This window comes from Watersipora subatra, chromosome 8 (genome assembly GCF_963576615.1).
Source record: "Watersipora subatra chromosome 8, tzWatSuba1.1, whole genome shotgun sequence".
Taxonomy (NCBI): Eukaryota; Metazoa; Bryozoa; class Gymnolaemata; order Cheilostomatida; family Watersiporidae; genus Watersipora; species Watersipora subatra.
The window spans coordinates 33,910,483-33,938,163 of NC_088715.1; the positions used below are offsets into that span (position 1 = coordinate 33,910,483).

General features: G+C 33.8%; 1 protein-coding gene across 1 annotated transcript; it reads left to right on the forward strand.

Moving 5' to 3' along the window:
• The first annotated feature begins 1,850 nt into the window (after positions 1-1,850).
• On the forward strand, positions 1,851-27,681 carry LOC137401947 (uncharacterized). The gene is made up of 9 exons (XM_068088418.1): positions 1,851-1,990; positions 6,522-6,835; positions 12,599-12,718; positions 16,429-16,519; positions 17,757-17,923; positions 21,287-21,394; positions 23,732-23,826; positions 25,254-25,405; positions 27,347-27,681. Exons 1-9 carry the CDS (start codon positions 1,883-1,885, stop codon positions 27,584-27,586), a joined length of 1,395 nt encoding a protein of 464 aa, XP_067944519.1. The 5' UTR covers positions 1,851-1,882; the 3' UTR covers positions 27,587-27,681.

The window sequence follows — 27,681 nt, forward strand, 5'->3', positions numbered from 1 at the left end:
AGTTACAATAATGTTTGCAAGTTTTATTTCTGCAACATTTTATAAAATACTATGATAATACTTTTGCACAACATTCTGCAAAATAGTCACACAACATTGTTATGATATACTATAATATACTCACACAACATTGTTATGATATACTATAATAATGATCATCAGATAAAGTTTATAGAAGGTTATAAAATTGCTTGCTTGGAGCGTTATTTCCTGCATAACCTTACGGAATGTCCCAGGTATGTCGCGGTTAGTTGGGATGTTGCGCTCGCTTGTTGGATAAAACGCTGCAAGAGTTATTAACGTCCGTAACTGTAGCATGTTTCTTTTTAATCAGACTTTAGCGATGAATTATCAATTAGCCATTTACTGCTTTCTCATTGTTTTAGAAAGGTTTGGGTATTGCTAGCCTAATCAATATCACACATAAGTAAAACCCTAAAGTAACATCAAACTCAGAGCGTCAATTTGTATGCAACTTTGGAATGGGTATATGTAATAGTAAAACAAGCATAGACAATGATATTCTCTCATATTAGAAAATCTAGCTATGTAGCTTTTAACTTCTCTATGTACTTTGTACCTACCCTATGCAGCTTCTAGCCGTACAGTAATTGATATCTTTTCTAATGTTTGTGTTACATTATGAACCATTTTTGGTTTGGCTGAAGATAATAGTTTACAAGTATAATAGTAGCTCTATTGTACTTGTAAAATGGAAGGTATTTGATTAGAAAACTTTCAACAACTAGCTATATAATTAAAAAGTTCTACATTTAAATTCAAGGTTTTATTCAGGTACATAGCAGAAGCGTGCTTCCCAAAATGTTGGGAAATGCCACCAGATATCTGTACAGTAGAACAGAAATAAGAGCGCTAGATTAAACTTTCACTTTATGAGAATAACTCTATTAAACTGCCACTTTATAAGGATAGCTCTATTAATCTGCCACTTTATAAGAATAGCTCTATTAGACAGCCACTTTATGAGGATAGCTCTATTAGACTACCACTTTATAAGGATAGCTCTATGATTCTGCCATTTTATAAGGATAGCTTTGTGAGACTGCCACTTTATAAGGATAACTCTATGAAACTGCCACTTTATAAGGGTAATTGTATTAGACTGTCACTTTATATGACAGCTCTATTAGACTGCCACTTTATAAGGTTAGCTCAAGTAGACTACTACTTTGTGAGGATAACTCTATGAGATTGCCACTTTATAAGGATAGTTCTGTTAGACTGCCAATTTGTAAAGATAACTCTATGAAACTGCCAGTTTATAAAGATAGTTCTATTAGACTGCAACTTTATATGGATAGCTCTATTAGACAACTCACTTTTGTTTTGAATAGTACGGCTAACAAACCATTATAATATGCTTATTAATGAGTGGGTAGATCTATCTCAAGTGAGCTGTAACAAAATTCAATTAGACAGGCATCTGAGGCGTTAGCAAGGACTAGAAACAGTGAAAGGAGTTGACAGAAGCACTCAGGTATGAACATCTCTATTCATGCTCAATAAACCTGTCTCTATTGATTTCCTTTTATTGTTTGTCAATGCAAACCCTTTTGTTAAATAAACTTAGTGATTATAAAATGTTTTTGTTCTGTTTTATCAAAACTTACTCTCACAAGGTGAGCATTGAACTGAGCATCGCAACCAGCAGTAGTAGTTTAGCTCAATGTTGACCTTCATGCGTTATTAGATACAAGGCGTTTGCATGGATTTAGCCGTTAATGTCAGATCGTGACCCCAGCGTATCACAGCAAATGTATTTTAAATAAGTTACCATATTTTTGTGATGAATATTTATGGTGATTTTGAAGTTTGTTGCTGTGGATCGGCTGCAAATTAAGTTGGGAATAATAACTTTGGCATGGCCACAGATTTGATAAAAGACTTAGAAGAAGTTGAGTTGGGAATTTATGAAGATAAAGGAAGTGGCACTGACTTGAGTGACAGTGAGGAACCTTCAGTATCTCAGGCAAGTATACTTAGTAGCTTTGCCATGCACTCTAGTCAAACGAGCATATGACAGGTAGTGCTAGGTGCTAATCAAAGGATTGTGTGACTAGGTTCTAGTCAAAGAAGCATGCGATAGTCGATAGTTGGTGTGAGATGCTATTCAAAGGAGCGTGTGACAGGTGTTGCTAGGTGCTCCTCAAAAGAGCATTTGAAAATCAAGTACGTTGCCAGGTGCTAGTCCAAGGAAAATGTGACAGAGATTGCTAGGTGCTAGTCAGAGGGTGGGTGACACATGTACTGCTAGGCGCTAGTTCAACTTGCATGTGACATGCACTGCTCAGTGCTAATCAAAAAGCATGTGACAGGTGGTCTTTACAAGCCGGATCAGAGAGACTGTATTATGAAGGTTTCTTTGTTATCTGCTGGAATTTGAGTCAACAGTTCTACTGTTCATCGAACTAAGGGTGCTGGTTAGTCCCATATGCAGAAACCTATAAGTCCTTAAGCCATGGTATATCCAGTACAAAAACTTGCACAAAATCTTTGTAGATTTTATAAGAATGTATCAGAATTTTTTTAACATCTTTGAATGTTTTGATGTTTGAGGCAATCTTGCTGCCAGGATATTTCAAGGTCAAAATCAACAAAACTTTATTGCAATTAAAACGCTCAGAAGAAAAATTAGTACTGCACTATCTTAGTAACTTAGTAATTACTCTCATTGTTATAGTTGATACCAGCTATTGCGTTCAAATTGTCTTTGATTCAAATTGATTCTTTCTGTCTCTTTGCAACTATAAATGTCCTAATCACACTTTTGCTTGAACATTTCAACTGTGAGCTGAAAATTTTAACTGTGATCAAGTTTTTATCTGGAAACACTCTGGCAGTCATATTTCCTCAAACACCAAAAATTATTGCAAATGATAGAAAAATACTGATAATTCCTGATAAAATATACTAAAACTTTGTAAGTTCATTTATTGGTGAAGTTCTGAGTACAACACTAAAATCCCTATTTACAAAGACATGAAAATAAGTGGTAAGGCTGCCTAACTAATGACAGCCTTTGAACCTGTTAATCATTATGGTCTTACAAAGGTTTTTCTAATATAATATTTTCTACTCGTTGTAACCGGGTAAAATTATTGCTGAAGGATCTTATGCATGTAAAAAGGAAAAGTGCAAAATTAAGAAACCTTCAGCAACATCTTTCAATAACGTATTGTGTGTGATGTTTTATGAACAAAAAGTTTTTTCATTTTCTAGTCATTGTTGCTGTATTTTTTTATTTACTGCATATAAGCATAAATACATTATTTGGTGTAAAAAGAGCAGCGCTAAAAAGTCAGGCGCCATATAGTAAATTGCACAGAAAATAGAAGCTGCTCCACTACAATGATAGAACAGTCATTAATAGAACTCTTAGAAGGTTAGTACCAAAACATGGGCGCTTTTGAAGTTTTCTAGTTTTATGTAATCATCGGTTTATAAAGATATCTTCATTAGATGGCTACACTAAATAGATAGCTTCATTAGATGATAACACTAAATAGATAGTTTCATTAGATGGTCACACTAAATAGATAGCTTCATTAGATGATAACACTAAATAGATAGCTTCATTAGACGATAACACTAAATAGATAGCTTCATTAGATGGTAACATTAAATATATAGCTTCATTAGATGGTAACACTTCATATATCATTTTATTAAATGGCCAAACTGAATAGACAGCTTCATTAGATGGTAACACCAAATAGATGTCTTCATTAGATGATAACACTAAATAGATAGCTTCATTAGACGATAACACTAAATAGATAGCTTCATTAGATGGCAACACTTCATATATCATTTTATTAGATGGCCAAACTGAATAGACAGCTTCATTAGATGGTAACACCAAATAGATATCTTCATTAGATGATAACACTAAATAGATAGCTTCATTAGACGATAACACTAAATAGATAGCTTCATTAGATGGCAACACTTCATATATCATTTTATTAGATGGCCAAACTAAGTAGACAGCTTCATTAGATGGTAACACCAAATAGATATCTTCATTAGATGATAACACTAAATAGATAGCTTCATTAGACGATAACACTAAATAGATAGCTTCATTAGATGGCAACACTTCATATATCATTTTATTAGATGGCCAAACTAAATAGACAGCTTCATTAGATGGTAACACCAAATAGATATCTTCATTAGATGATTACACTAAATAGATAGCTTCTTTAGACGATAACACTAAATAGATAGCTTCATTAGACGATAACACTAAATAGATAGCTTCATTAGATGGCAACACTTCATATATCATTTTATTAGATGGCCAAACTAAATAGACAGCTTCTTTAGATGATAACACTAAATAGATAGCTTCATTAGACGATAACACTAAATAGATAGCTTCATTAGATGGTAACATTAAATACAAAGCTTCATTAGATGATAACACTAAATAGATAGCTTCATTAGACAATAACACTAAATAGATAGCTTCATTAGATGATAACACTAAATAGATAGCTTCATTAGACGATAACACTAAATAGATAGCTTCATTAGATGGTAACATTAAATATATAGCTTCATTAGATGGTAACGCCAAATAGATAGTTTCTTTAGATGGCCATACCAAAATAAATAGCTTCATTAGATGGCAACACTTCATATATCATTTTATTAGATGGCCAAACTAAATAGACAGCTTCATTAGATGATAACACTAAATAGATAGCTTCATTAGATGGTAACAGTAAATATATAGCTTCATTAGATGGTAACGCCAAATAGATAGCTTCATTAGATGGCCATACCAAAATAAATAGCTTCATTAGATGGCAACACTTCATATATCATTTTATTAGATGGCCAAACTAAATAGACAGCTCTATTAAATATCTAGATAGCTCCATTAAATGCTCACTCTATTGGGTAATTCTATTGAAGGTAGTGCTAAAACGGTAGTTCTACTAGATGGTAACAGAAATTATATAGAATAGAGAGTGATACTGACCAGGTAGTGCTATCAGAAAGATATATACTGGAAGGGTAACTCTACTAGGGCAGCTCTATTAGATAATATCACTGAGTATCCAATACTTTCAAACAACTCTATAAAAATATAGTTATTGTGAAACCCTGTATTTGAATGTTTGAACGTCATTGTGGTCTTTTTTATCAACCCTTTACCTTTAGTAGTGTTTTATAAAATTTGATGGGCAAATAGAGGGTGGAAATGGATTTCTCGTATAGCTTATCAGATTTTTTGGCATAGCAAATGTTGCCTATATTTTGTACTTTCTTATGAGCAGAGCGACATTAACCTTTTTGGATGCAAAATATCTGATAATTTACATTACATCGAACTTGCCGAGGATTTTCAAACAAATATGCATAGAAAAACAAAGAAATAGCTCTGCCAGTTAATATCTATTGCTTGCAATTAACCTACAATGATTTCACCCGCATTGCAACTTGTTGATGGTTTTAATCTTTTATCTCATTTCAAGTTTTTTTTCAAAGTTTTATAGTTTTTTCATTTCAAAGTATATTTTTATTTTAAAATTTTATTTAACAATGGTGCATATATGCTCATTGCATTTATTGAATTTTGGGATAGTTTGCAGCCAGAACTGGCTTTTTTATGTGCAATAGAAGAGGAGCCTCTAGCGTCGAGCCATTGTAAACTGAGTTTAGATAACAGCAGTGATGCTATAAAATAATATACGGTAAATCTGCAAATTTATAAGTAATGCTACAAATGTACATTCAAAAGCAAGTGACAGAAACAGCCCATAGATACAATATACATGCAAAAACTTAAATTTACATTGTTGAAACATATTTGCATCATTTGTTTAGCCAATTGCATCAGTTTAGAACCATTTCATGTTCTTCTGGTAGCTCCATACCTTCCACAGCGTCTGCTGCTTTCAATTCTTCATCTACACTCCTGAACTAGCTAATATTAGTGCCCAAACAGTATTTAGCAGAGTATGAATCTTGCGCATTACTATTTGAAAAACTTTTCGGGAAAACAGTGATAAAATTTTAGCCCATGCACACTAAGCACAACTTATAGCTCAAAATTAGTAGTACAGATTTCATCATTATTGTAAACTATTTTATATACGTCAAAGTGTCAAGCCGGCCTCAAACAAGAAACTACCATAAGCCTGATAGAGCAATTAATTATTTCTATGGTGTTGCTTTCAAAGTTCTAATGAATAAACTAAGCTTTGGAGATAAAAATCGGACTTTGATACCAGTAGCAACCACAAAAGAATTAATTATTATTGATGCAACCGACTCTTTATTAGCACCATTTTGTAAACACTTCTAGGCTGATGTTTTGCAATTATGAGTTCGTAAAGATCAAAATATGTCAATATGATGGTTAAATAGAGGCGGTGTTTAATTAAAGAGTGGCGCTCTATTTTTAAACCCTTTTCCTATGGTCGCTTTCAAATAAAGGTGGCGTTCTATTAGAGGTTTTACGGTATTTGTTAATTTTGCGTTTATAGAATAGACAGCTAAGCAGAGATGGATCATCAGCCAATACTACACATACACCAAGAGCGGACATAGACATAGAAGATGGAGTGAAAGTAGAGCCCTTGCACGCTAGTATAACAGAGCAGAAAGAGATAAGCATAGACGCTGCTAGCTCTACTGTAGAGGCTGCTGAGAAAGAAAATGAATCATTCGCAAATGCAAACAGCGTAGACCCTGCACTAGAGATTCGAGGTATTTTGAAAACACCCATGTCACGAGATGCCACAGGACCCTCCCCTTCTAGACTAAATACCTCAGCACCAAACACTCCGGCTATTCGAATGTAAGAATTTATTTTACAATGATGAATAGCGCCTACAAAAACGTGCCCTGTTTTTGTTTCTATACTGCTTTACCCGCATTCAAATCCTGTTGCTTTGACCTTTTCACAAACCTTTTTGGAGCATAACAGCTTCTGTTGCTATGGCATACTTTCTTTTGATAGAAATACGTTCTATTCTTGGCCATATTTATTCAACGATCTTTTGACTCCTTCAAGCCTTTAGAAACTTTACAAACAAGCAGGTATTGAACCTTCCTTGCATGTAAGGCCTCCCACAAACCAATCAGTTCCACTTTTTAACTTCAGCCTGGGGCTCAGATTTCATGAAGAGTTCAAAGGTGAATAAGAATATGAGCCATGCCATTGGTCATCACGGCTATTATTTAATGCTGAAACGTCAGTCAATCATTCTCATACCATGTTGATTGGATTAGCCAAAGGAAAGCAACTCCTAACCGTATAAGTTCAACTACTTGAAGTTGCTGTGTTCCTTTCACTTAGTTAATTTTCATATTTCTATTGTTCTTGAGAGCTAAACAATAAAGACTGACAAAATAGAGACATTTAATGCTTCAATTTGAACATAATATCTTATATCAACTATATTGTTGTTAGTTGATATCACGTCACTAGCTGTTATCAAATTATAACTGATAACAGCTAGTGATGTCTTTTGCAGGTACTTTTTTAGAGTGTCAATCGAAAGAAGTTTTTATCAATATTAATCTAGAAACATCCTGGCAATTAGACCATCTCAAACATCAAAACAAATTGCACAGGATAAAAAACAACTGATTCTTTCTGATAAAGTTTACAAATAATTTGTGTAAGTCCATCTTTTAAAAGAAGAAGCATTTGATTTACCCTTGACAGTCCCTTAAATAGTAACAAACTCAAATTGATGAGTTCACTATCATGGATTTTGAGCGCTGTTGGAAGCAAAGATATAGTTCTGGTATATGTATTTGTGTTCACATTAGACCTACCAGATGTTTGGTTTGATGTCCTGTACATCTCATTGGCTAAAGCTGTAAGCAATTCAAGTATTTTTTGTTTCAATAGGCACACTATTGCATGTGTTTTTTTTGTAGATAACTTGAAATAAAATGGGATAGTGTTAAATGACTCATAGGGCATAGCATAATAGACCACTGACATGTAAGCCGGGTCGTCGTTTTTGAAAATATGGCAAATGAGTATAAAACATCGCATGGAAAACTGCAGTTTTACCTGCGAAGCCAAAGCTGCGTCTCGCGCTACACAATAATTGGAAAATTTAGTTCAAATCTTAATCGTTAGATAAACCTTTTTTTAAATCTGTTTTTTTGGTGAGCTAAACTTTTTTAAAGCTAGGGCAAGTGGCAATTGGAGTATGTTCATTTGTTTAAACAGTCTGGTTGCACCAACCAATCAAAGCACATCGAGTGAGGTTTCATTTTCTGACTCACAGCAAGCTTCCATGTGCTGATTAATAACCAATAAGAGTTGCGAAAACATTTTTATGCTTTACATCACTCTGAAATTTAGATTGGTCCATGGGCTCATTTTCGAATCGAATCAGGAATCGCAAAAACTGTATTTCAATTTTAGTGCATTTTCTCTTGAAGTCAACCGTCTGACTTTTGAAAGATAGGTTTGTCTATTCTATCTTTAAAGCATTCTAATACAGCTCAGATAAAAGTGTTTGATTTGGTCGCCGAGCAAACAAGTGGTAAATAAATACTGTCTAGCAACATCTCGTTGAAGACAAAAGATATATTGATCCTGACAGTGACGGTATTGTTCATTCCCTGTCAGAAGACAATGACTCCCACTTCATCATGTAAATTAATCCATAACAAACCTTTGTGGTTTAGTCTATAGGAAGAGGCGCGATAGATCCTACTAACTGAAACTAAAACATAGTTTACAATATTCTTCGAAAAAACAGTCAAAATTGCTTGATTATAGTATCTTGTTTATTAACAGCAGAATTAACATTTTTTATCAGAAATGAAAGAGCAAAACATTAAATATTTTATTCAATGTTTGAGTATCGTAACATTTCATTTGATGTATTGTTTTAAAAACTTGCCCAATTAAATGTATATTTCAAAATAAACATTTTGTATTATCAGAATGACAATTCATCAAAATAACTGCATATTCGTAACTAAAAAATTAAATTGATTAAGTATAAGTAATAAAAAAAAATTAAAATTAATAAATTAAAAAAGTAATAAAAGTAAAGTAATATTAAGAAAAAGTAATAAATTAAAAAATTAAAAATAAGACATACCGTAGTTTGATACTAAGCAGCTATTGTTTGATAATGTAGGGAGGCAATGATGAATGCTGAAGTTGCTGTTGTGTAGTAAAATATATTTCCATTCAGGTTTTTAGCTTTGTTCTAAAGCTTTTGTGTGGAAAAATGCCTTTTCATCAAATTATTTTGTTTACTGAGGCGTTATTACAGTTTTCTGTTAGTAGTTGGTATATACTCACCTCCACCATAGTTGACTCCTACTGTTTAGTTGGATGGGATTCACTTGTTGACATAAACGACCAGGTTGAATTAACTTAAAAGCTCGACTATGTTTTCTGGGATTAACTATGCTGACTTAGTCAGGTAAAATCAACTATCTTTATGCGCTCACTGATTACTGTTTAATTTTTTGGAGCATTTGCTTGCAGCGAAATATCTGTCGCTACTTTGTTGATAAGGTCAGAGTGATTTGTCAATGTTTACCAGCTGGACCACAAAACTTATCATCAGGGTTCAGGAACTAATTATTTTACACAAAACTACCAAGCATAGTGTCTTGAAGCTTCCATAATTTATCTCTGTCATGTTTTATATCCGTTAGCAACTAACTAACTACTAATTTAGCAGGAAACTAACCACATCACCATGGCTCCTTCAGTCATTTGAAGCCCGGTTTTCAAGGTGGCTGGGGCAGTTGTTGAGAACCAGCAGGCCGGCGAATGCCGGTAGCAGTTTTTTTGCCAGCGGCATTCCCCGGCAGATATAATCCAGTTAAATTATTCTACGGTCCCCGACATAGGCTGCAGGATTTCACCAGTAGTGAAAACTGTGCTCCGATAACTCGCACACTCAGACTGCATTGTGCATACAATTTCCACGACGGGTTGGCGCAGAAATTTACAAATATTATGTAAAAATACTACATTGACCTGAAAACATAAATTATATCTTAACTCCATGCATAATAGATACTGTTGTCTAAAAGCAGACATATCCTTCATGGCCTGATCACTACTGGTACCGTAGGTACTAAAAACATACAGCCTGCCCGTGTACCGCCGATGACAACAGGCACACCGCTGGCTGTTCACAGTGAAGTGAGAGCTGTACTCAAAGCTTACTTAACAGTAACATTAAATTTAACAATATTTGAGTTAGCTGTGAGATGTGGTTTCAAAGTTGACTCGCGCTTTGACATTTTGGACTAGTTTTGTGTTTCAACCAAAAAAATTTTAGATTTCACATATTTTTTCTTGTTTAGGTCATTGTGATTGTTCATCAATGACAGAACTGAAATGTGTATCTATTACAAAAAGTTCTGATAGATTTTTCAACCGGAAGATTCTTGCCAGAAAGCAGAAAATGTTTACTTGTAGTGAAAGTGTCAGAGAATTATGTAAACGGCAGAGATACACCGCTATACTGCTGTTACGTATTCTTCCAGGTAGTAAGTGTACAACAGTAGTTAGTGGTCATGTACTAAGCAAACTCCTTCAATGTATTCTATAGTTTTTATTATAAAAAAAAACTAGTTACTGAATTTAATTGAAATTGAAGAAAAGATTTGGGTAATCTTGACACCTAATAGCTGAATATAAAGACGTCTACGTCTGAATTTGTGAGAAGGAAGGCTCCAATTTTGTATTGGAGCCTTCCTTTTACCCTCTCATTACTATGAGGTCATGTAAAAAAGTTTGTTAAGCACGAGTCAACATATTTGTTACATCAATTTAAATAACAATATCGATTGGTTTAGGATTTGAGTTACAACATTAATGGATAATATAAATGAATTTAATTTCGGTTTTGCAGTTATAGTTAGTAAGGTCGAGTCGATGGTTTCTAATATTCTTCTTTAGCTATTTGACGATAGATTGCCAAAAGACCAAATGTAATGTTAAAACCCTCAGCCCAAAAAAGCTGGTTAATCAAACAAATAAACTGGTGGAATATTTCAAGGAAATTGTTGGTTGGATGCAAATAGTTACCAGGCGAATTCTCATCTTTCTCTCCTTTGCTAAAAATAATTATGTTTTGTATAGGTTATGTGACCTCATTTTTTGTTCCCTGATTGGTCAAGTTTTCCCAGCCCGCTGATTGGGCCTCGATCAATCACCCTAAACAATTACTCAATCGTTAATATAAAATATAACAAATATTATATAAATAGCCTTTTAATGCAAACATATAATCTGTCATACAATAAAAATTGGACTGTGTGTATTAGTTCCTCGCTGATACACAGTATATCGCAATATGTCAGCATTAACTATACAGTACATCAATGATTGCCTGTGATAGCAATGCTCACACTATCACAAACCCATCTACTTGTGCATCAGCAAAAGGTTTGTGACATACTGTTCCCAATATTCACTGTGGCCAGTGAAACGATGGAATACTAGTCTCGCAGCGACTATCATCAAGAGAAATATAGATTAATCAATTGGTGACAGCCAATCGCATTCGTTGAAGAGGTATACATTGCACAGGTTGTCGTAGTTAGTTGGTAAAATATTGGGAAAGTTTGATAGCTGTAATGTTTCCTGACATATTTGCGTTGTCCCGCAATGCCATCAGTTTACTGTGCGTATACTCGACTAAAAATTACCAAGAGGAAAACGTATAAGCGATACAATGTGAACTAGTTTTAAGTGGCAGGCTAGACAGGTTGATGTTTCATTAACTTGAGCACCGATTGAGGCATCTCTGTGTTTAGTGCAGGCAAATGATTGCAACCGCACTGAGTCCAGTTTTTTTATTGAACAAAGACTTGTGTGACTACATTCACCTTGCGCACTACTTCTGGTAACAGCACATACACTTTTTTTATTTGTTAAAATTGCGGAAAGTTACGAGTCTAGCGTCAAGTGAACTACTTGGTTTATCGGTGAACTTTTTGTCGTAATGTTTGTAGCAATATGGCCTCACGTCATAGTTTAGTCTGCAGTGAACACAACTTTCACATTTTCAAGCAGTGTTTAAAACAATCAACATTTTATCTTGGATAAATGGGTGTTCCAGCTGATAAGTAGAGAAAAAGTATTTAGAACTAGGCTTAAGTGGGCCAATCGTACAACCAGTTAAAATTAATTAAACCTAGTGCGCTATGAGAGATCTTCAGGTGTAATAACTACATGTATATGGACAATTATTCTCAGTTTTGGCAAAGTGGTTGGCTGAGTGGTGGAGTCGGTAGAATGTCTGCCTTCAAAATCAAATATGAAAGTTCAATTCTTGTGGGAGGTAATCGTTTTTTCTAACACTTTCAACTTGGCTGCAGACAAACAGACAGACATGGTTCCAATTATGGTAAAGCCGTAGCAAAGCCTCAGCTACCTGTTTAGCTGAGGCTCTAAGCATGAGCAAAACATCGTTGTCCAATCTTACCAACCACGAACATCAGTCAATAATATGTCTTCCTCTCAGAGTCGGCATGTATTTACCGTTCTCTAGTTTAGTTTATGCAGAAGGTTATACTATTATTTGGTGTTAAAGTTCTCACATTTCACCGACAGCACTGGACCATCGCCGTCTGCCAGCAAAGAGCTCCTGTCAGCTGTCCGAGATATTGACTATATTGAAAAGAAATGCGTTGGAACAGATACTAGGAGAAGAATGAGCAGTTATCATTTCAGGTATGTTTGGTTTGATTTCTTTAATCACTTTGAGGATACTATCTCTTTGTTTTATATATGACCTTGATTCATTTGCTTTGCTTGCAAATTTATTGCTTTAATTGTTAAGGGCTTTCAACACTTTTGCTATCAAAATAAATTTTTAACGTGTATGTAATTACATATTTGGTAAACCTAACACTTGAAAAGGGCACATCTAATTTCTGATAACTTTTGAACTGCAAATCTGTCTGTAAAAAAAATATTTTTGTACAAAAATAATTAGCACAAACTTTTACATCAGGTGATGTCATAAAAAAAATGCCACAAATATGTTGCAGAATGAGCTCCGACATTTTTTTTTACCATTGTCTCTACGACAGTGGACATCTCCAAGTCGTAGGAGTTATCAATATTGTTATAGTTTTGTGCAATAATATTACTGCTAAAAATAAAATAATCACTCTCACTAGTGATATTGTTCAACAAGACAGTCATCAGGAGCCAATTGGTTTATGATGGTTGAAATTTTGATCAAAAATGTAGTTTTTGCAAAGCGAAACTAAGCTCAGGAGGGGTTCAAATAATATTTTCTATTAGCTCAGAGCATTCAGACAACAGTTACTTTTTGTTTAAGTACATATCGATTAACTACTCGCTAATCAAAAGCGTTTTTGTACAAAGCCTACTAAAACCACACCAAATAGCTTTTGCTTTTAAGCAAATGCTGTACTGACCCGAATTACACGGCTAGTTGTACGTAAGGAGTTTATTTTTTGTTTTGTTGACTCTTTTGCTGTTATTCTTTTTTACACTTTTGTATCCTCGCTCTCAATTGGCTGTGCCAAGCATCTTTGAAACGAAACTAGCCAGCATATTTACCAGTCTTCTAGTAGCTTTCTGTGCTATCAAAGTTTGAAGCTCAAACATAGCCAGAGCGTTATTAATAAAGCTGGCTATTAGCCAATTTATTGGGTATGCAAGAGCTCATTTATTAACTTCATAGATTCTTTGCAAGTTAGCAGTGTTCATCTTCAGGGAAGGGTAGGTTAAAATACCCACTCAACCACTAGGTTTTCTGGTGACAGTTGGTTTTTACTATTGTTTGATATTAGTAAATAACATAGGTGTGTAAAACTATCAATATTATTATTACCTATGTTTTAAAAGGTTGCTCATTATGTAAAATAATAAAAATAAAAATTAATTTTATTTAGTAATAATATTTTTTATTTATATAAATTCTTTACTTTTTGATACAAAGAACATGGTCATGTTAAATAGCATTTATGTCAACAAAATGGGAAATTATCTTGAAATCTGTTTACTTCTGTTTCATATAATTTATATAAATGACTGAGACATGGCTATCAATTGAAGAGGCTATAGAGTCATTTACGCCTTGCGTAGTACCTCTGAAAGCTTTCTCCCAATTTCTAAAATGCTAAATATAGCAGCATAAAATGACATGGAGAATTTACTAATATTGAACCAAGTTTTTTTGTCTATTTCATCAAAAGTTTCATAAAATTGTAAATAGAAAGTAATACTGGAAACCATCTCTTGTCTAAAAATGTGAACTCTATTGAAATGAGTAGATAACTCCATAAATTATATGTCATCCTTTATCTAATGTGGCTCATTTGAACCTGCAAGTCAGCCATCAGCAAAATTACTGCTCCCTATCTTGTAGGTGTGTTAGGGTCAGTCAATATTAGATTTCGAAATTGTTTTTTCTAAAAAAAATGAGATTAAGAGCAAAAGTTACAGTTCAAAATATCTGTTTTGCTTGTATTCTGGTTTGGAAGAAAAATGCCATTTAAAATGCTGAACAAGGTGTAGAAAAATTAACATGCTAAAAGCTGTGGAAATTAGTTGCAGCAAAAAAGTAACACCAGTCACTGGCAGCAACAAAAGTGCTTGGGATTGTGACAAAAAATGAATTCTTTGTTTTTTTATATGATTCGAAGTTACAGATTCACCCTAATAGTTGCAAAAAATCATTATTAATAAATACATTATAAAAAATATTAAAGAAGTTTCTAGAATAGTTAAGCTAGTCTAAATAGAATCAATTTCATGAACTCAATACTGACTCATCAGCTTACCTGTAGATGTAAATGTGGCGTTGGTGTGATTGAACAATGCCATAATACTTATTGGGTATCTTGATGACTTGGTGAAAGGTTGTGTACTGATAAAACAGTTTTTAGATTTCTGTAACATTTTAAAGATGAGCTTGCACAAAACTTTAAAAATTGTATTAAAAAGTATCAATATTTTTTTATCAATTAGGCTATCTGACTGCCAGTGTTTCGAGTTTGAAGTTGAAAAACTTGATTGTGGTTTAAAATGCTCCGATGATGCAAAAGTATGATTATGGCATCTATAGTTGCAAAGATAGAAAAGCGATAGAAAAGGCCGATAGAAAAGCGTAACGCTGCAGTTTCAGTGCAAGAGACCAAATTAACTATCGCAACGATAACAACTAGTGACATCATTTTGTACGTATTTTTCTTCTGAACGTTTAAACTGATCAAGTTTTGTCGATTTTAATTTTGAAATATCCTGGCAGTCAAATCACCTCAAACGTTAAAAACAAGTGCCGATGACAAAAAAATTCCGATACTTTCAGATAAACTCTACTAAAATTTTGTGTAAGTTAATCTTTAATGATCTGGCAACAGCATTTAGGGTCAAACATTTAACAAAAATCAACACCAAGCGAAAGACTTTCTTTTTGCCAAGAGTAGTCTTCTCTTGGAAAACTCGTACCTACTGCAGGTAAATGACAAACATGAAGTCTTCTCATTGTGGTTGGGTAGATGACTATTTATTTAGTGAACTAAAATCCATTAGGAAAATTTGTTGTTGCTTTAAACTTTGTTTTAAGACTTTGTAACTTTAAAGAGCTTTGCTCTAAATAGCCTAATATTTGTCAGAAAAACAATCCTGATATCATGTTTAATTATTGGCGAGTTTACAGGCCACCCTTATTCTTTCTATAAGCAAAGCTAAAAAACACTTAGGTTTAGCATTACATTTATAACATTAGACTGAGTCAGTAAATTTTAGTGTTACTTTCGCATTTGTTTAGTTTTGACTAAATTTGTTTTAATATGTTTGTTTTAAACGTTTCGTTTTATATATATAAAAGGAGCAGTGAATACCCTGCAATTAATGTGTGTCATTATCATAAATTTAGAATTTCATAGCGCAGGTAACAGATCAATTGAGACAAGTCAATGAATTTTTTTGCTTTACTTCAAAGATAATCAAAGTTATTGCTACATAAAGCAGAGGGTGTGGCATAATGCCAAAAATATTATAACTACGTATTGATAATTACTCATTCATTCACAATTACTAATTCAGTAGAGTAACAATAAAAAGTTTCTGGCTATCTAAATACGCACACTATATAAATTCCCAGCGTTGCACGGGCTTTAAAAAACAGCTTATTAACAGTAAAGAGTTAGGTAGTGGCCTGCCACTTGCTATGAGTCGGCCACTAAATGCAGCTCATCTAAGCAAATAAGACAACTCCAAAAAGTACTTCATTTTCAATGTTTTAGAACAAAACTTCATGCAAAACATTTTTAAAAGTACTTTGATATCTAGTTTAATATGATTGTTTATGAGAGTTTACTAGGTTTTTTTAAAAAAGCTACTACTTTCTTTACAACCTTATTGAGCAATAATTATTTAGCTGCATTATTGTTGGGTTTCAGAGAGTCTCCTGCACTGAAAGCTGTGACTAGTGCGCAGTCCAGAGATGTCTACCTTTACCAAACCAGACCTTCTCCAATGTCCCCTCTCAAGGTTAGTTGCTTGAGTAGATGCTGCTCAAAATTTTTGGTGGAAATATATAAATAAATATTCTCAACAGAAATATAAGTTATAGTTTAAAACTCAATATTTAAATATCAAAATATACATACATATATATATATATACATATATGCATATATGTATACATATATATACTATTTATATATATAATCAGTCAGTTACCAAATATTTGTAAAATTAAACATGTATCTGTGCAGACAAATAGGCACCGCTATACGGATGTTGCATATCTACAGAATGGCATGTAAACGAGAGTATTGTAGATTTAATGACAATTCAGTGTCAATGAACATACAAGAATATGTTCTACACAAATGCATGTGTACAAATATATAAATATATTTGTTTCTATATGTATATATAGTATATATTATTAAATTTAATATTTTTATATATCATATATAATGATATATATTATTATAGTATATATAATAAAAAATATATTATCAATAAAGCTTGTTGCTTGTGAACATGGGGCATAGTGTTAGTAATTAAATTGTTTCAATCGAAACTTTTATGTTCTTACGCATAATGGCAGAAAAAAATAGAATGAAATAATCAGAACTACGATAATTGAGTAGAACTTGTTTAAAGACACTTCCTGTTATGGTACTTCTGAAATCGTTTAAGTTAAAAAGCTGAAGGGGTATAAAATACTTGTTTTTCATCTCGCTATAAGTTAGTAATCCTGACCCTTAAAGTTGAGTTTGCAAAAAATTGTATTGGAGTTTATTAGAAAGTATAGATATGTTCTATTATTGGCGATTGTTTTTGCTGTATGAAATGATTTGACTGTCAGGATGTGTCAATATTAATGTCTAAAAACTTGATTTCAGTTAAAATGCTCAGTTCAAACGAAAGTGTAATTATGACATCTATAGTTGCCAAAATACTGACAAAATAGAGTCATGTAATGATGCAAATGATTCGTAACAGCCAATATCAATTATAAAAATAATAAAAACTAGTGATGTCATTTTAGCATACATTTTTATTCAAAACCTTTTAATTGTGATCTAGTTTTGTTGATTTTAATCGCTTAACATTCTGGCAGTCAGATTACTTCAGATATTAAAAAAAATTAAGGAAGAGAAAAACTGATAGTTTTCGATAAAATATATTAAAATTTTGCGTAAGTTCATTTTTAAGATATAATAAAATTCTTGACACAGAAAACCTTCAATAAACTGAAACCTTTTGTTTGCAGGCATGGAAGGGTTACAGTGGCAACATATATTTCAACCCAATAAAAATAAATCGAGTGAGCTCCGCCAATGGGGCCATAGAGACGGTATCTAGGTCACAAGCGGAAAGTGTTGCTGTCAATAATGAAGTGAAGAAAACACGACTTCAAACAGCCAAACCAGACTTGAGGTGAGACAAACGCCACAAGTCACCTAGTTTTCCTTGAGGTGATGACATTTTGAACTACAGTAAGTAGAGCAGAACAACAAAACTGTGGTTGAAGAAAAACTAACAAAAGCTAGCAAAACAGTTTTGTTGGTGTGTCCATGAGCTAGGTCAAAGTTTTCGAAAAAAAATTCTGGTGTAAATCATTTCACTATTCTCAGGTGATGGCATTTTAGTCCCTCAGGCTGATGGGAGTTTGCCAGTAAACTAGACAGGCGTGTGTGCATGTGCGTGTGCGTGTGCGTGTGGGTGCGCGTGTGCGTGTGTGTGTGTGAGAGAGCACATAAGGGCATATGTTTGTCTGTCTTTCTGTTAAGCTGTGTAAAGTCTATGCATTAAACAAAATCTTTAGCCTCTCTCAACCAAACTTTATCCACATGTCCTCCCTGCCTGTTTTCTGGGAACCTACATTTTAAACACATACAGGCTGCCTGCTTGGAAATCACTGACATCCCAATAATTGCTTTGCTTTCTACTAGCAGTATAAGATTAACGTTTACTGCTTTGTTTTTCTTTGCTGTTCACAAAACCCTTTCTAATTGACAAAATTAGACAAAATTCAGTGACCAACCTAGTTTGGTAGCACACTTCGGTTCATCTCTAGGTGCTTTTGATATGAATCTTCATTCTAGCATCATTGCATAGAAGCATACTGATTGAGCGTTTTAAGGTTTAATATAATATGCCAAGTTTTATAATATAGTTGCTTGAAAAATAGTTTAACCCAACTTTTAAGACTAAAACAAAGTTTTCCAGTAGGATTTTCGAGCTTGATTAGTGAAATCATTAGGCATTTGTAAATAGTAGCTGACTAAATGTCTAAATAATAGCAGTGAACAAGTGTCAATGGTCAACAAGTGACCGCAGTAAACAAGTGACAATGGTGAACAAGTGACAGCAGTAAACAAGTGACAATGGTGAACAAAGGACCACGGTGAATGAATGACTTTAGTAAACAAGTGAGCGCGATGAATGAAATGACGGCAGTGAATAAAATAATTGTTATAGTAAACTCGCTAAATCTCATACAAAAGAGCGTAAAATAGAAAATAAGGTCTGATAAGGAAATGGTATTATTTTTATTGTTTTGTGTATTTCTTATAAACTCTTTCTCTAGAGCAACACTTGAATCATTGCAAAAAAGCAAAAAACCGAGCAGCCGGTGTCGATCATGCATCAGAGACAATCAGTTTATCTTGTAAGTTTGGCTTGGGGTCTGAATATCCGGGTTTGATAGCTGTGTGGTGGTCTAAATGTTCTTAGTGAGGCTTCAGACAGACAAACGGACACACCACCAATTATAGTAAAGATTAATGGCAGAGTAAATAATTCATATCAACACCACCTTCCCACATCTTCCCAGAGTTAATAGCTCATATCAACACCACCTTCCCACATCTTCCCAGAGTTGATAGTTCATATCAACACCACCTTCCCACATCTTCCCAGAGTAGATAACTCATATCAACACCACCTTCCCACATCTTCCCAGAGTTGATAGTTCATATCAACACCACCTTCCCACATCTTCCCAGAGTTGATAGTTCATATCAACACCACCTTCCCACATCTTCCCAGAGTAGATAACTCATATCAACACCGCCTTCCCACATCTTCCCAGAGTTGATAATTCATATCAACACCACCTTCCCACATCTTCCTAGAGTAGATAACTCATATCAACACCATCTTCCCACATCTTCCCAGAGTTGATAGTTCATATCAACACCACCTTCCCACATCTTCCCAGAGTTGATAGTTCATATCAACACCACCTTCCCACATCTTCCCAGAGTAGATAACTCATATCAACACCACCTTCCCACATCTTCCCAGAGTTGATAATTCATATCAACGCCACCTTCCCACATCTTCCTAGAGTAGATAACTCATATCAACACCATCTTCCCACATCTTCCCAGAGTTGATAATTCATATCAACACCACCTTCCCACATCTTCCCAGAGTTGATAGTTCATATCAACACTACCTTCCCACATCTTCCCAGAGTTGATAGTTCATATCAACACCATCTTCCCACATCTTCCCAGAGTCAGTGGCGTATGCCAGAACATTAACATAATAAAATCTTCCAGATTTGAATGCACAGCACTTGGTCTTCGGACTACTCAGTGAGAAACCGCTTGCATCAAGTTAAGGCAATTATTCCAGTGATCACTTGATGTTGGTGCGCAACTTTTACTGCAGAATTGGTAGTATGTCTGACTCCATAGGCAAATATTTTTTCTTGAAACTAAAGCTTTGAGTTTTCGAAAGCCATTGATGAGGCAATCAAAGTTTGACAGTCATAAAGTTTTGCATCTGTCATGTGTCGCTATTTATTTTCTTTAGAGCTGATTGTATATTTAGCTCCTTTAAGCTTTACACAACTTCTCACAGCCACAAATTAGCGGCCAGTTTACAGTTATTCAATCTAATTGGACAATTTTTGTATTTTACTTGTCATTATTTTAATAACTTTTTAATATAATGAAAGTTGTGTATGTTTTTAGCCAGTCTATCTAAAGTCACGCTAAGAACATTAAGAAAAAATACTGTAGTACAGTGGAATCAAACTTGGTTATTAGGCTTTGAAGCCAACCGCACCACTCAGCCACCTGGTTGCGATATGAAATACTTGCGCATATAGCTATTACACATGATGATCCTTTTCAGCAGGCAAGACTGCTAGGGTACTAATCATTACTATGATAAAATCTATGTTCGTCTGTCTGAAGCAAAATGTAAAGGTTAAAAAACAATTGCATCATGTGTGACTTGAACTCGCGACTTTCGGCATGGTAAATTGACACTCTAACGACTGTATGAATCAACAGCCCTTTAGCATTCCAGAATAAATGTGCATGTAATTATCACACCTAACAATCTCTTTTGTTTACTGGACTGTCACGGTACTAGTAACCATAAAACAAAAGAGTGAAATAAATTTTATCTGCTGCAAGCGGCGCCTTTGAAAACTTGCAAAATTTATTGTCGACATATGTCTTTTCACACATACCACAAACATTGTTGACTATTCCTGACGCTAATATACTATCCACCATCTACACTATATCACCATCCATTTAGTAAAGCCAATAAAAAATCATACATCAGTTTTTCAAGTAAAGAGAAGACAACTGCACTGTTTGCTGTTTCAAAATTGAACTTTCAAAAAGCCTTTGTTAAACTTTAGTGCTGCCTTCAAAATTTGATTTTTAAATTTTATTCAGTTTTGTTTACAAATATGATTGCCCTGTAGCATGTGCTCCATAATTAAATCAACTAGTGATGTTTTCACCTTTGTTTCTAAAATTACTGTTTTAGTGTAATGACTCACTGTGATCTACCACCCAAGCCTGCAGTCATCATGGACAAACAGATAGTAATGGACAAACAAAACAAAGACATCCAAGATGACTTGTACTGGATTAGGTAGGTAGAATTGCAAATATGCTACAGACACCAAGTGAGCGTGAGATGAGATCAATTTGGTTTTATAAAAGTAGTGGCTAAAGAATTGTGCCAGAATAAATTACAATGACGTCAAATGATGTCAATATAAAAGTTTATTTGATATGGTATCTATTTTTATTACCTTTCTGAATATTAAAATAAACATATCAGGGCATTCTTGAAATGTTGCAGCTTATTTAAATTACTTGAAGTTTAATAATTTATGTAAATAGCAAATATAATTTGTCCTTGTAAGATTATATAAATATAAATAATCTTACATATAAATGTAAAACAAATATTGTTAAATAGTAAACAGCGAACAGACAACTCCCCAGATTAAAAAAGGTTTTAGCATAAATGGTTAATTTGAGGTCATTTCTTCTTAAAGGTTGACTTGCAACAAAGTTCACATTACATTATTGGTTATCAAATGATTCACCATGTCTTACTCTGTTGTGTTGTAGGTGCCAAATATGGCGAAATGTGATTACAAGCTCTTAAAAGCTCAAAAACGAAAAGCCGCCGTAGATTGGAATCGCTTCATTTCTCTGACGTAATCATGGAATTTATTTATTGTCTTGTCACGTGATGTTCTCACGTAAATTGAAAGGCCAATAAAAAGCTCAATATAAAACTTATCGTAGCACTAATTTATGACAAACAATTCGGGTTTTCCTGAAGATTCCATATCAAATATAGATGCTCGCTACTTTTCAGTTTTGTTACGGTTTGGTCTAATCGGCAAGTCGTAATCTGATCATGTGATCTAATACTTTGCAAATAATTTCTGCAGCGCTTTTTGATTATCACAAGTTACCAACAGGCTTGTCATGATTATCAGACAATGGTATGTACTCCTTCAAGCTAAGGCGAAAGAATTAAACAAATTTTTACGGTAAGTTATAAGATATCACTGCTGAAAGTGACAGCATTACGATAACGATAAAATACATGGATAAATAGACATGGTTTTATTGAATGCGTGAAGTATATTTTTGAAAATATTTCGACGAATAAGGTTGCAGGAAAGTTTAAACAGAAACCATCTACCACGGCTACATCACATTTGAGCCGTTTTGGAAAGAGAATCCAAACTACGGCGGACTCGTGTGGCTGCGATTAACTGTTCGTTTTTGAGCTTTTAAGAGCGTGTAATCACATTTCCACATATTTTGCACCTACAACACAACAGAGTAAGACATGGTGATTCTTTTCATATCAAATAGCTGTAATGTGAATTTTGTTGCAAGTCAACCTTTAAAAAAACTATTAGGAGGTCGAAATAAGTTCAAAAGTCAAAATATGGGAAAATACCCTCCTACTGGTTAGCTTGTTGTACCTCTAATAAGCTTGAGCTACGGGGCCTTATCATTGAACTAATGATTCATCATAGCATGACAGATACCTGTTAGACAGATACCTGCTGTTGCTGACATTTATGATATTTTTCATTTTAGGGAAAGCTTCTGTCACAATCAGATTTGTTTTTCAAAGATGCAAAGTGCTAAGAGGTTTTTATTTAATACATTTTGTAGAAGTCCATACATGTTTAATTCGTTTGCATATACCGTCTGTACATACATGTACATGCATATACAGTCTGTACATACATGTACATGCATATTGTTATATAGACACGCACTATAGTTCCCCAATAAATGAAAAAGAAAGCTTTCCAATATGTGTGTGGTGTCCAAAAGCAAAAACGTGGCATCATTTTGGTCCATTTGAAGTGTGGCCTCTCAAAGCAGATCAGTGCTTAGCCCATAATCCTACAAGACAGTATGGCGCATGAGAGATGCCCATATATACAACACATACAATTTCTTTTGTTTTTATGGCTGTTTTTATTATTTGTTTTATATTTCTATTTGTCTGCATATTTTCACAAGCTTTCATCTATTACGAACTAGTAAATAAACAGTATAATGTGACAATTTTGAATTTTTGATAAAAACAAGAAACAAAATGAGAATTTTAGCAACTTTTTATAATCAATCTTTATTAATTGTTTTAAAGTTCTACATTGTAAAAATAAAACAAAAAGCAATTTTTTAATGAGCCTTTAATTTAATAATTTAATTAAAATATTTTTTAAATGTTTTAATTAAATTTTTTAATTTCTTAAAACAAATAAGTTTTTATGCTAAAAAATGTTAGGATGGTAAAGCAAACAATGGAAGTAGTCTGAATATATCATTGATTTTAAAAAACAAGACTTAGTACACACCATAAACGCTTTAGCTATCTAACATATTGCCTTATAAGGAAAGATAAAATAGTTTATTCGAATAAGCAGAACCTTTGTTACAGAAGCACAGAAGATGTTGGAAGTTTAAAAATAGAGCGAGGTCTTGGAGACAGTCGTACAAAAGAAAAGAGGTTTGATCAACGATCTCTTCAAAAAGGTATTTTGAAATAACATTTACAATGTGTATAAAGTAAAAATTATTGCTATAAAAACTTGGGATTAGTTTTTAACATGATTGTTGAATCACAACCATTTTTTATTTTTACATATTTTACAGCAGCAGATTTTGAAAAGAGTAAAAAGCATTTTTAACTGCATATTTTGCCACCAAAGTTTGAAGTTTCTTTAACCCTTTGACCGGGTATAAGCCCCCCCAAAAACAACCGAGACTCGTGTAATTTATTTTCGAAAATTCAAAAAAATCGATATTTTATGAACATGCCTAGCTCAAATCTTAAATTTAGTTCAACGAACAAAATCTTTTGTACATATACATTCATTCACATATCTACTACTCAAAAAAATTACAACCATGTGCAATTGTCCCTGTATGAAATGCTTGGAAGCATCTTTTTCGGTAGAGTCAAACGCTATAACGTAGCCGTGCGAGCCACCATAACGATCGTTTTCTCTGAATATTCCAAGTATATTAAAAGTCCAAAAAAGTTAACATCACTTCTATCATTTGAATTAATTTTATTCTGATCAGACAAAAAATCACTAACGATCGCAGGATAAAATAATCTTTTATTTTACCGTTTTGAAAGTCGAGCCGATGTTGACTGGTTTTTCCAACTTTTAATCTTTTCCAAGGAATCGCGATTTGTTTAGCTTTTAGCACAAAGCAACGCCTCTCAGATAATCGTTTCATATTGTAAATCATCGACTGATATCTTGTTGATGATATTTAAAACTTACTAGTGTTCATATCCTTTGTTTAACGTTACTAGACGACAGCTTTATAAACGTCTACCGAAATAGACATAAATGTCGTTTCCCCACGCAACCGGTAAACGACATTCTGGTCGTTTCCCCTGTCAAAGGGTTAAAGAATCTGGCAAAATTCTTGTGAGGACGTGAACAAGCAATGAGAAGAGGCGTTTAGGTGGTTATTGACATGAGTAAACAACTCCTTGCTCTATGGTAAGCATTTTGAAGATGAAATTTCACAAAATTGTAAACAGTTTTATTGGAAATAATCAGCATTTTTCTATCATTTACGGCTGTTTTTGAGGTTTGAGATGATCTGACTGTCGGGATGTTTTTAATTTAAAATCAACAATACCTTGTCGTGGTTGAACAGGGCGATGTAGAAGTAGAAGGCGGGCATTATCCCGCCTTCCACCTTTGGGCCTGGCTGGTCCTCTCCGGTGACCGGAGATGCCAGTAGCCGGTCGACTGGTAGCCAGTTGCACTTTTGGCAAGTCAGTCCCCCTGGTCAGCTTGGTAGGGTCGGGCCTTCTTTCTTTCAGTCTGTCAGGGCTGAGCTGTCTTTCTGCCAGCCATTGGCTTGGCAGTTGCTCGGCTAGGGGATTGACTGCTACCCTTCACACTTGTTTCCCACAAATTTGTTTCTCTCCTCAGGTTCAGTGGCTCATAAACTGGCTAAACAGAAAATTAGTCCTGACCAACAAGTGAAAGACACAAACAGGCGGATGTTTGCGGTGTCCGGGGATAAATTTACACCACCATCATACATGAGTCCTCTACTAAAATCAAGTACCCAATACACGCAGGTGAGTGATTGTCCCAGGTGTGTGACTGGCATGTTTTTGATAGCGGATGACAAAACTACAGAGCGCAGCTGAATGGCATCCTGGTAATTTAGTTTTAAGTAAGTTATTTCATGCAAAACCTTTGTTTATAAAGGCATATTTACTCTAACTGTGTTCCCAGAAAAAAATTGAGTAAAAACTGTTTTTATTATGCTTTATTTTTTCTACCAAGTTTCTCAGGCTAAGTTAAAATAGCAAACACACTCCTGTAAAAAATGTAAATTCTATAGCATAATTGCAGCAAAGAACAAATTTTAACAGCAAATTTTAACCCTTATTGAAATAGACAAATAGGGGTGTTGCGTGATCTGGTTTAGCCAATTGTCAAGGTTAAAAATGAATTTACACAAAATCTTAGTGGATTTTGGTGGTGGTATTATTTTTATCATTTGCAGCTTTTTTATGTTTGAAGTGAGCCAACTGTCAAAATGTTTCAAGATTAAAATTGATAAAACTGTCTTGCAACTACAATGCTCAAACATATTGAAAGTGCGTAACGTAATACCTTAAGTCGATACGCGTAACGTATCGACTTGATTGCAATAGTCGGTATCAACATCTCAACGATAGCAACTCGTGGCGCCATTTTGCAGGTATTTCTCTTCCAAGTGTTTTAACCTCAATCAAATTTTATGAATTTTAATCTTGAAGCATTTTTGCCATTAAATCGTCTCAAACATAAGAAACAATCGCAAATGATAGAAAAGTACCGTTACTTTTTGGTCAATCTACAAATTTGTAAGTACACCTTTAACTGATGTGACTATATATGGGTTCATTTTCATATAAAAAGGTTCACAGTAATAAGGCTTATGTACATTGCACTGTATACTGTAAACCTTACTATATACAATTTTAAATATTCAGTTTGTAAGAAAAAACTTTTCTAAGCTGCTAGTCTTTAAAAATAACCATGAAAATAAGACAACTCTTAAAATCACCAATTATTTGCAGAAATTTTTGTTCACACCAACTATTACAAGTGTTTTGTTTTATTGAATACTAAATAAGTTAATTTTTCAATCTTATTTTTTAATTCTTTAACTTATCTTTAAATTATTAAAAAGTACATTTTACCATCATAGAAGTTGAATAACACACAAACAACATGATTTTAAAACTTATTTTGCTGTAACGAGCAATTTACTCTAACAGACAAGTGTTTTTCACATTTAATATCTTGTCATATTATGGTACTTTCAAATATATAATTTCTATACTTGTATATATAACGTATATATTTTTATTAGGAGTCTATAATTATTTTTATTAAAAAAAATTTCAAATATGGTTCACAAAAATAAATAAACAATAAAAGATAATCTCATGCAGTGTCTAAAAACAAAACATGCAAAAACAAAAAACTAATACAAGGAGGACTCACAACTAATGAGCTTATGTATACATATATTTAGACAAAAGAATGAAAACAAGAGATGCTTCAACTAAATTACTGTCTAGTTTTAAAAACAAATTATTAGACTTACGTGTTCCAGTTGTAAAACAAAATGATCAGAAAACCTGAAACGTTCAAAAATAAAAAAACATTTTAAATCGCATATTGGTACAGCGTAACTGATTTTGTGAGGACTGCCACAGGATTGTTACAAAATCTTTTATGGTTTTGCACATTAGCTCCCATGATGTTATTATTATTATTATTATTATGGTAGCTTCTAAATGCAGCCAAAGAGAAGATTTTGTGGTGTTTGGCTGCAGTTGGTCCCCTCACCGCATGGCTTAGAGTTTTTATGCCCTGCAGATGATATGGCTCGTACCGAGCAGCGGTTATTGTCATATACTGAACATCTTCAAGCGTTGCAAAACAAGTATTATTATCGTTTATTGCTATTAATTCGCTGTATTATTAGTATTATCATACCACTTGTTGCTTTTTTGTAGAGCCCACATCGGCCAGTTTCAAACATCTCAGATGTATCTAGGCGATCGTCGGTAACAGAGAGGTTGCCACCTCTCGAACAAATACGTGCTAGCCTTAGAGGAAACTTCAGCACAAAAAGCCTGAGAGCAAAAAAAGCCGTGAAGATTGTGACAGATCAGAAGATTCCAAGCTATATAAAACTCAATAAAACTGAATTAAATAACAACCAAAGTGTATCACTGCATATGGCTGCCTCCTAACCTGCTTTGTTATGAGTTGTCTTTACTACGAGAAGATGACTACAAAAGCTTTTAGTAATTACTGTATTTATTTATTTTGAAGTACTGCATAATGT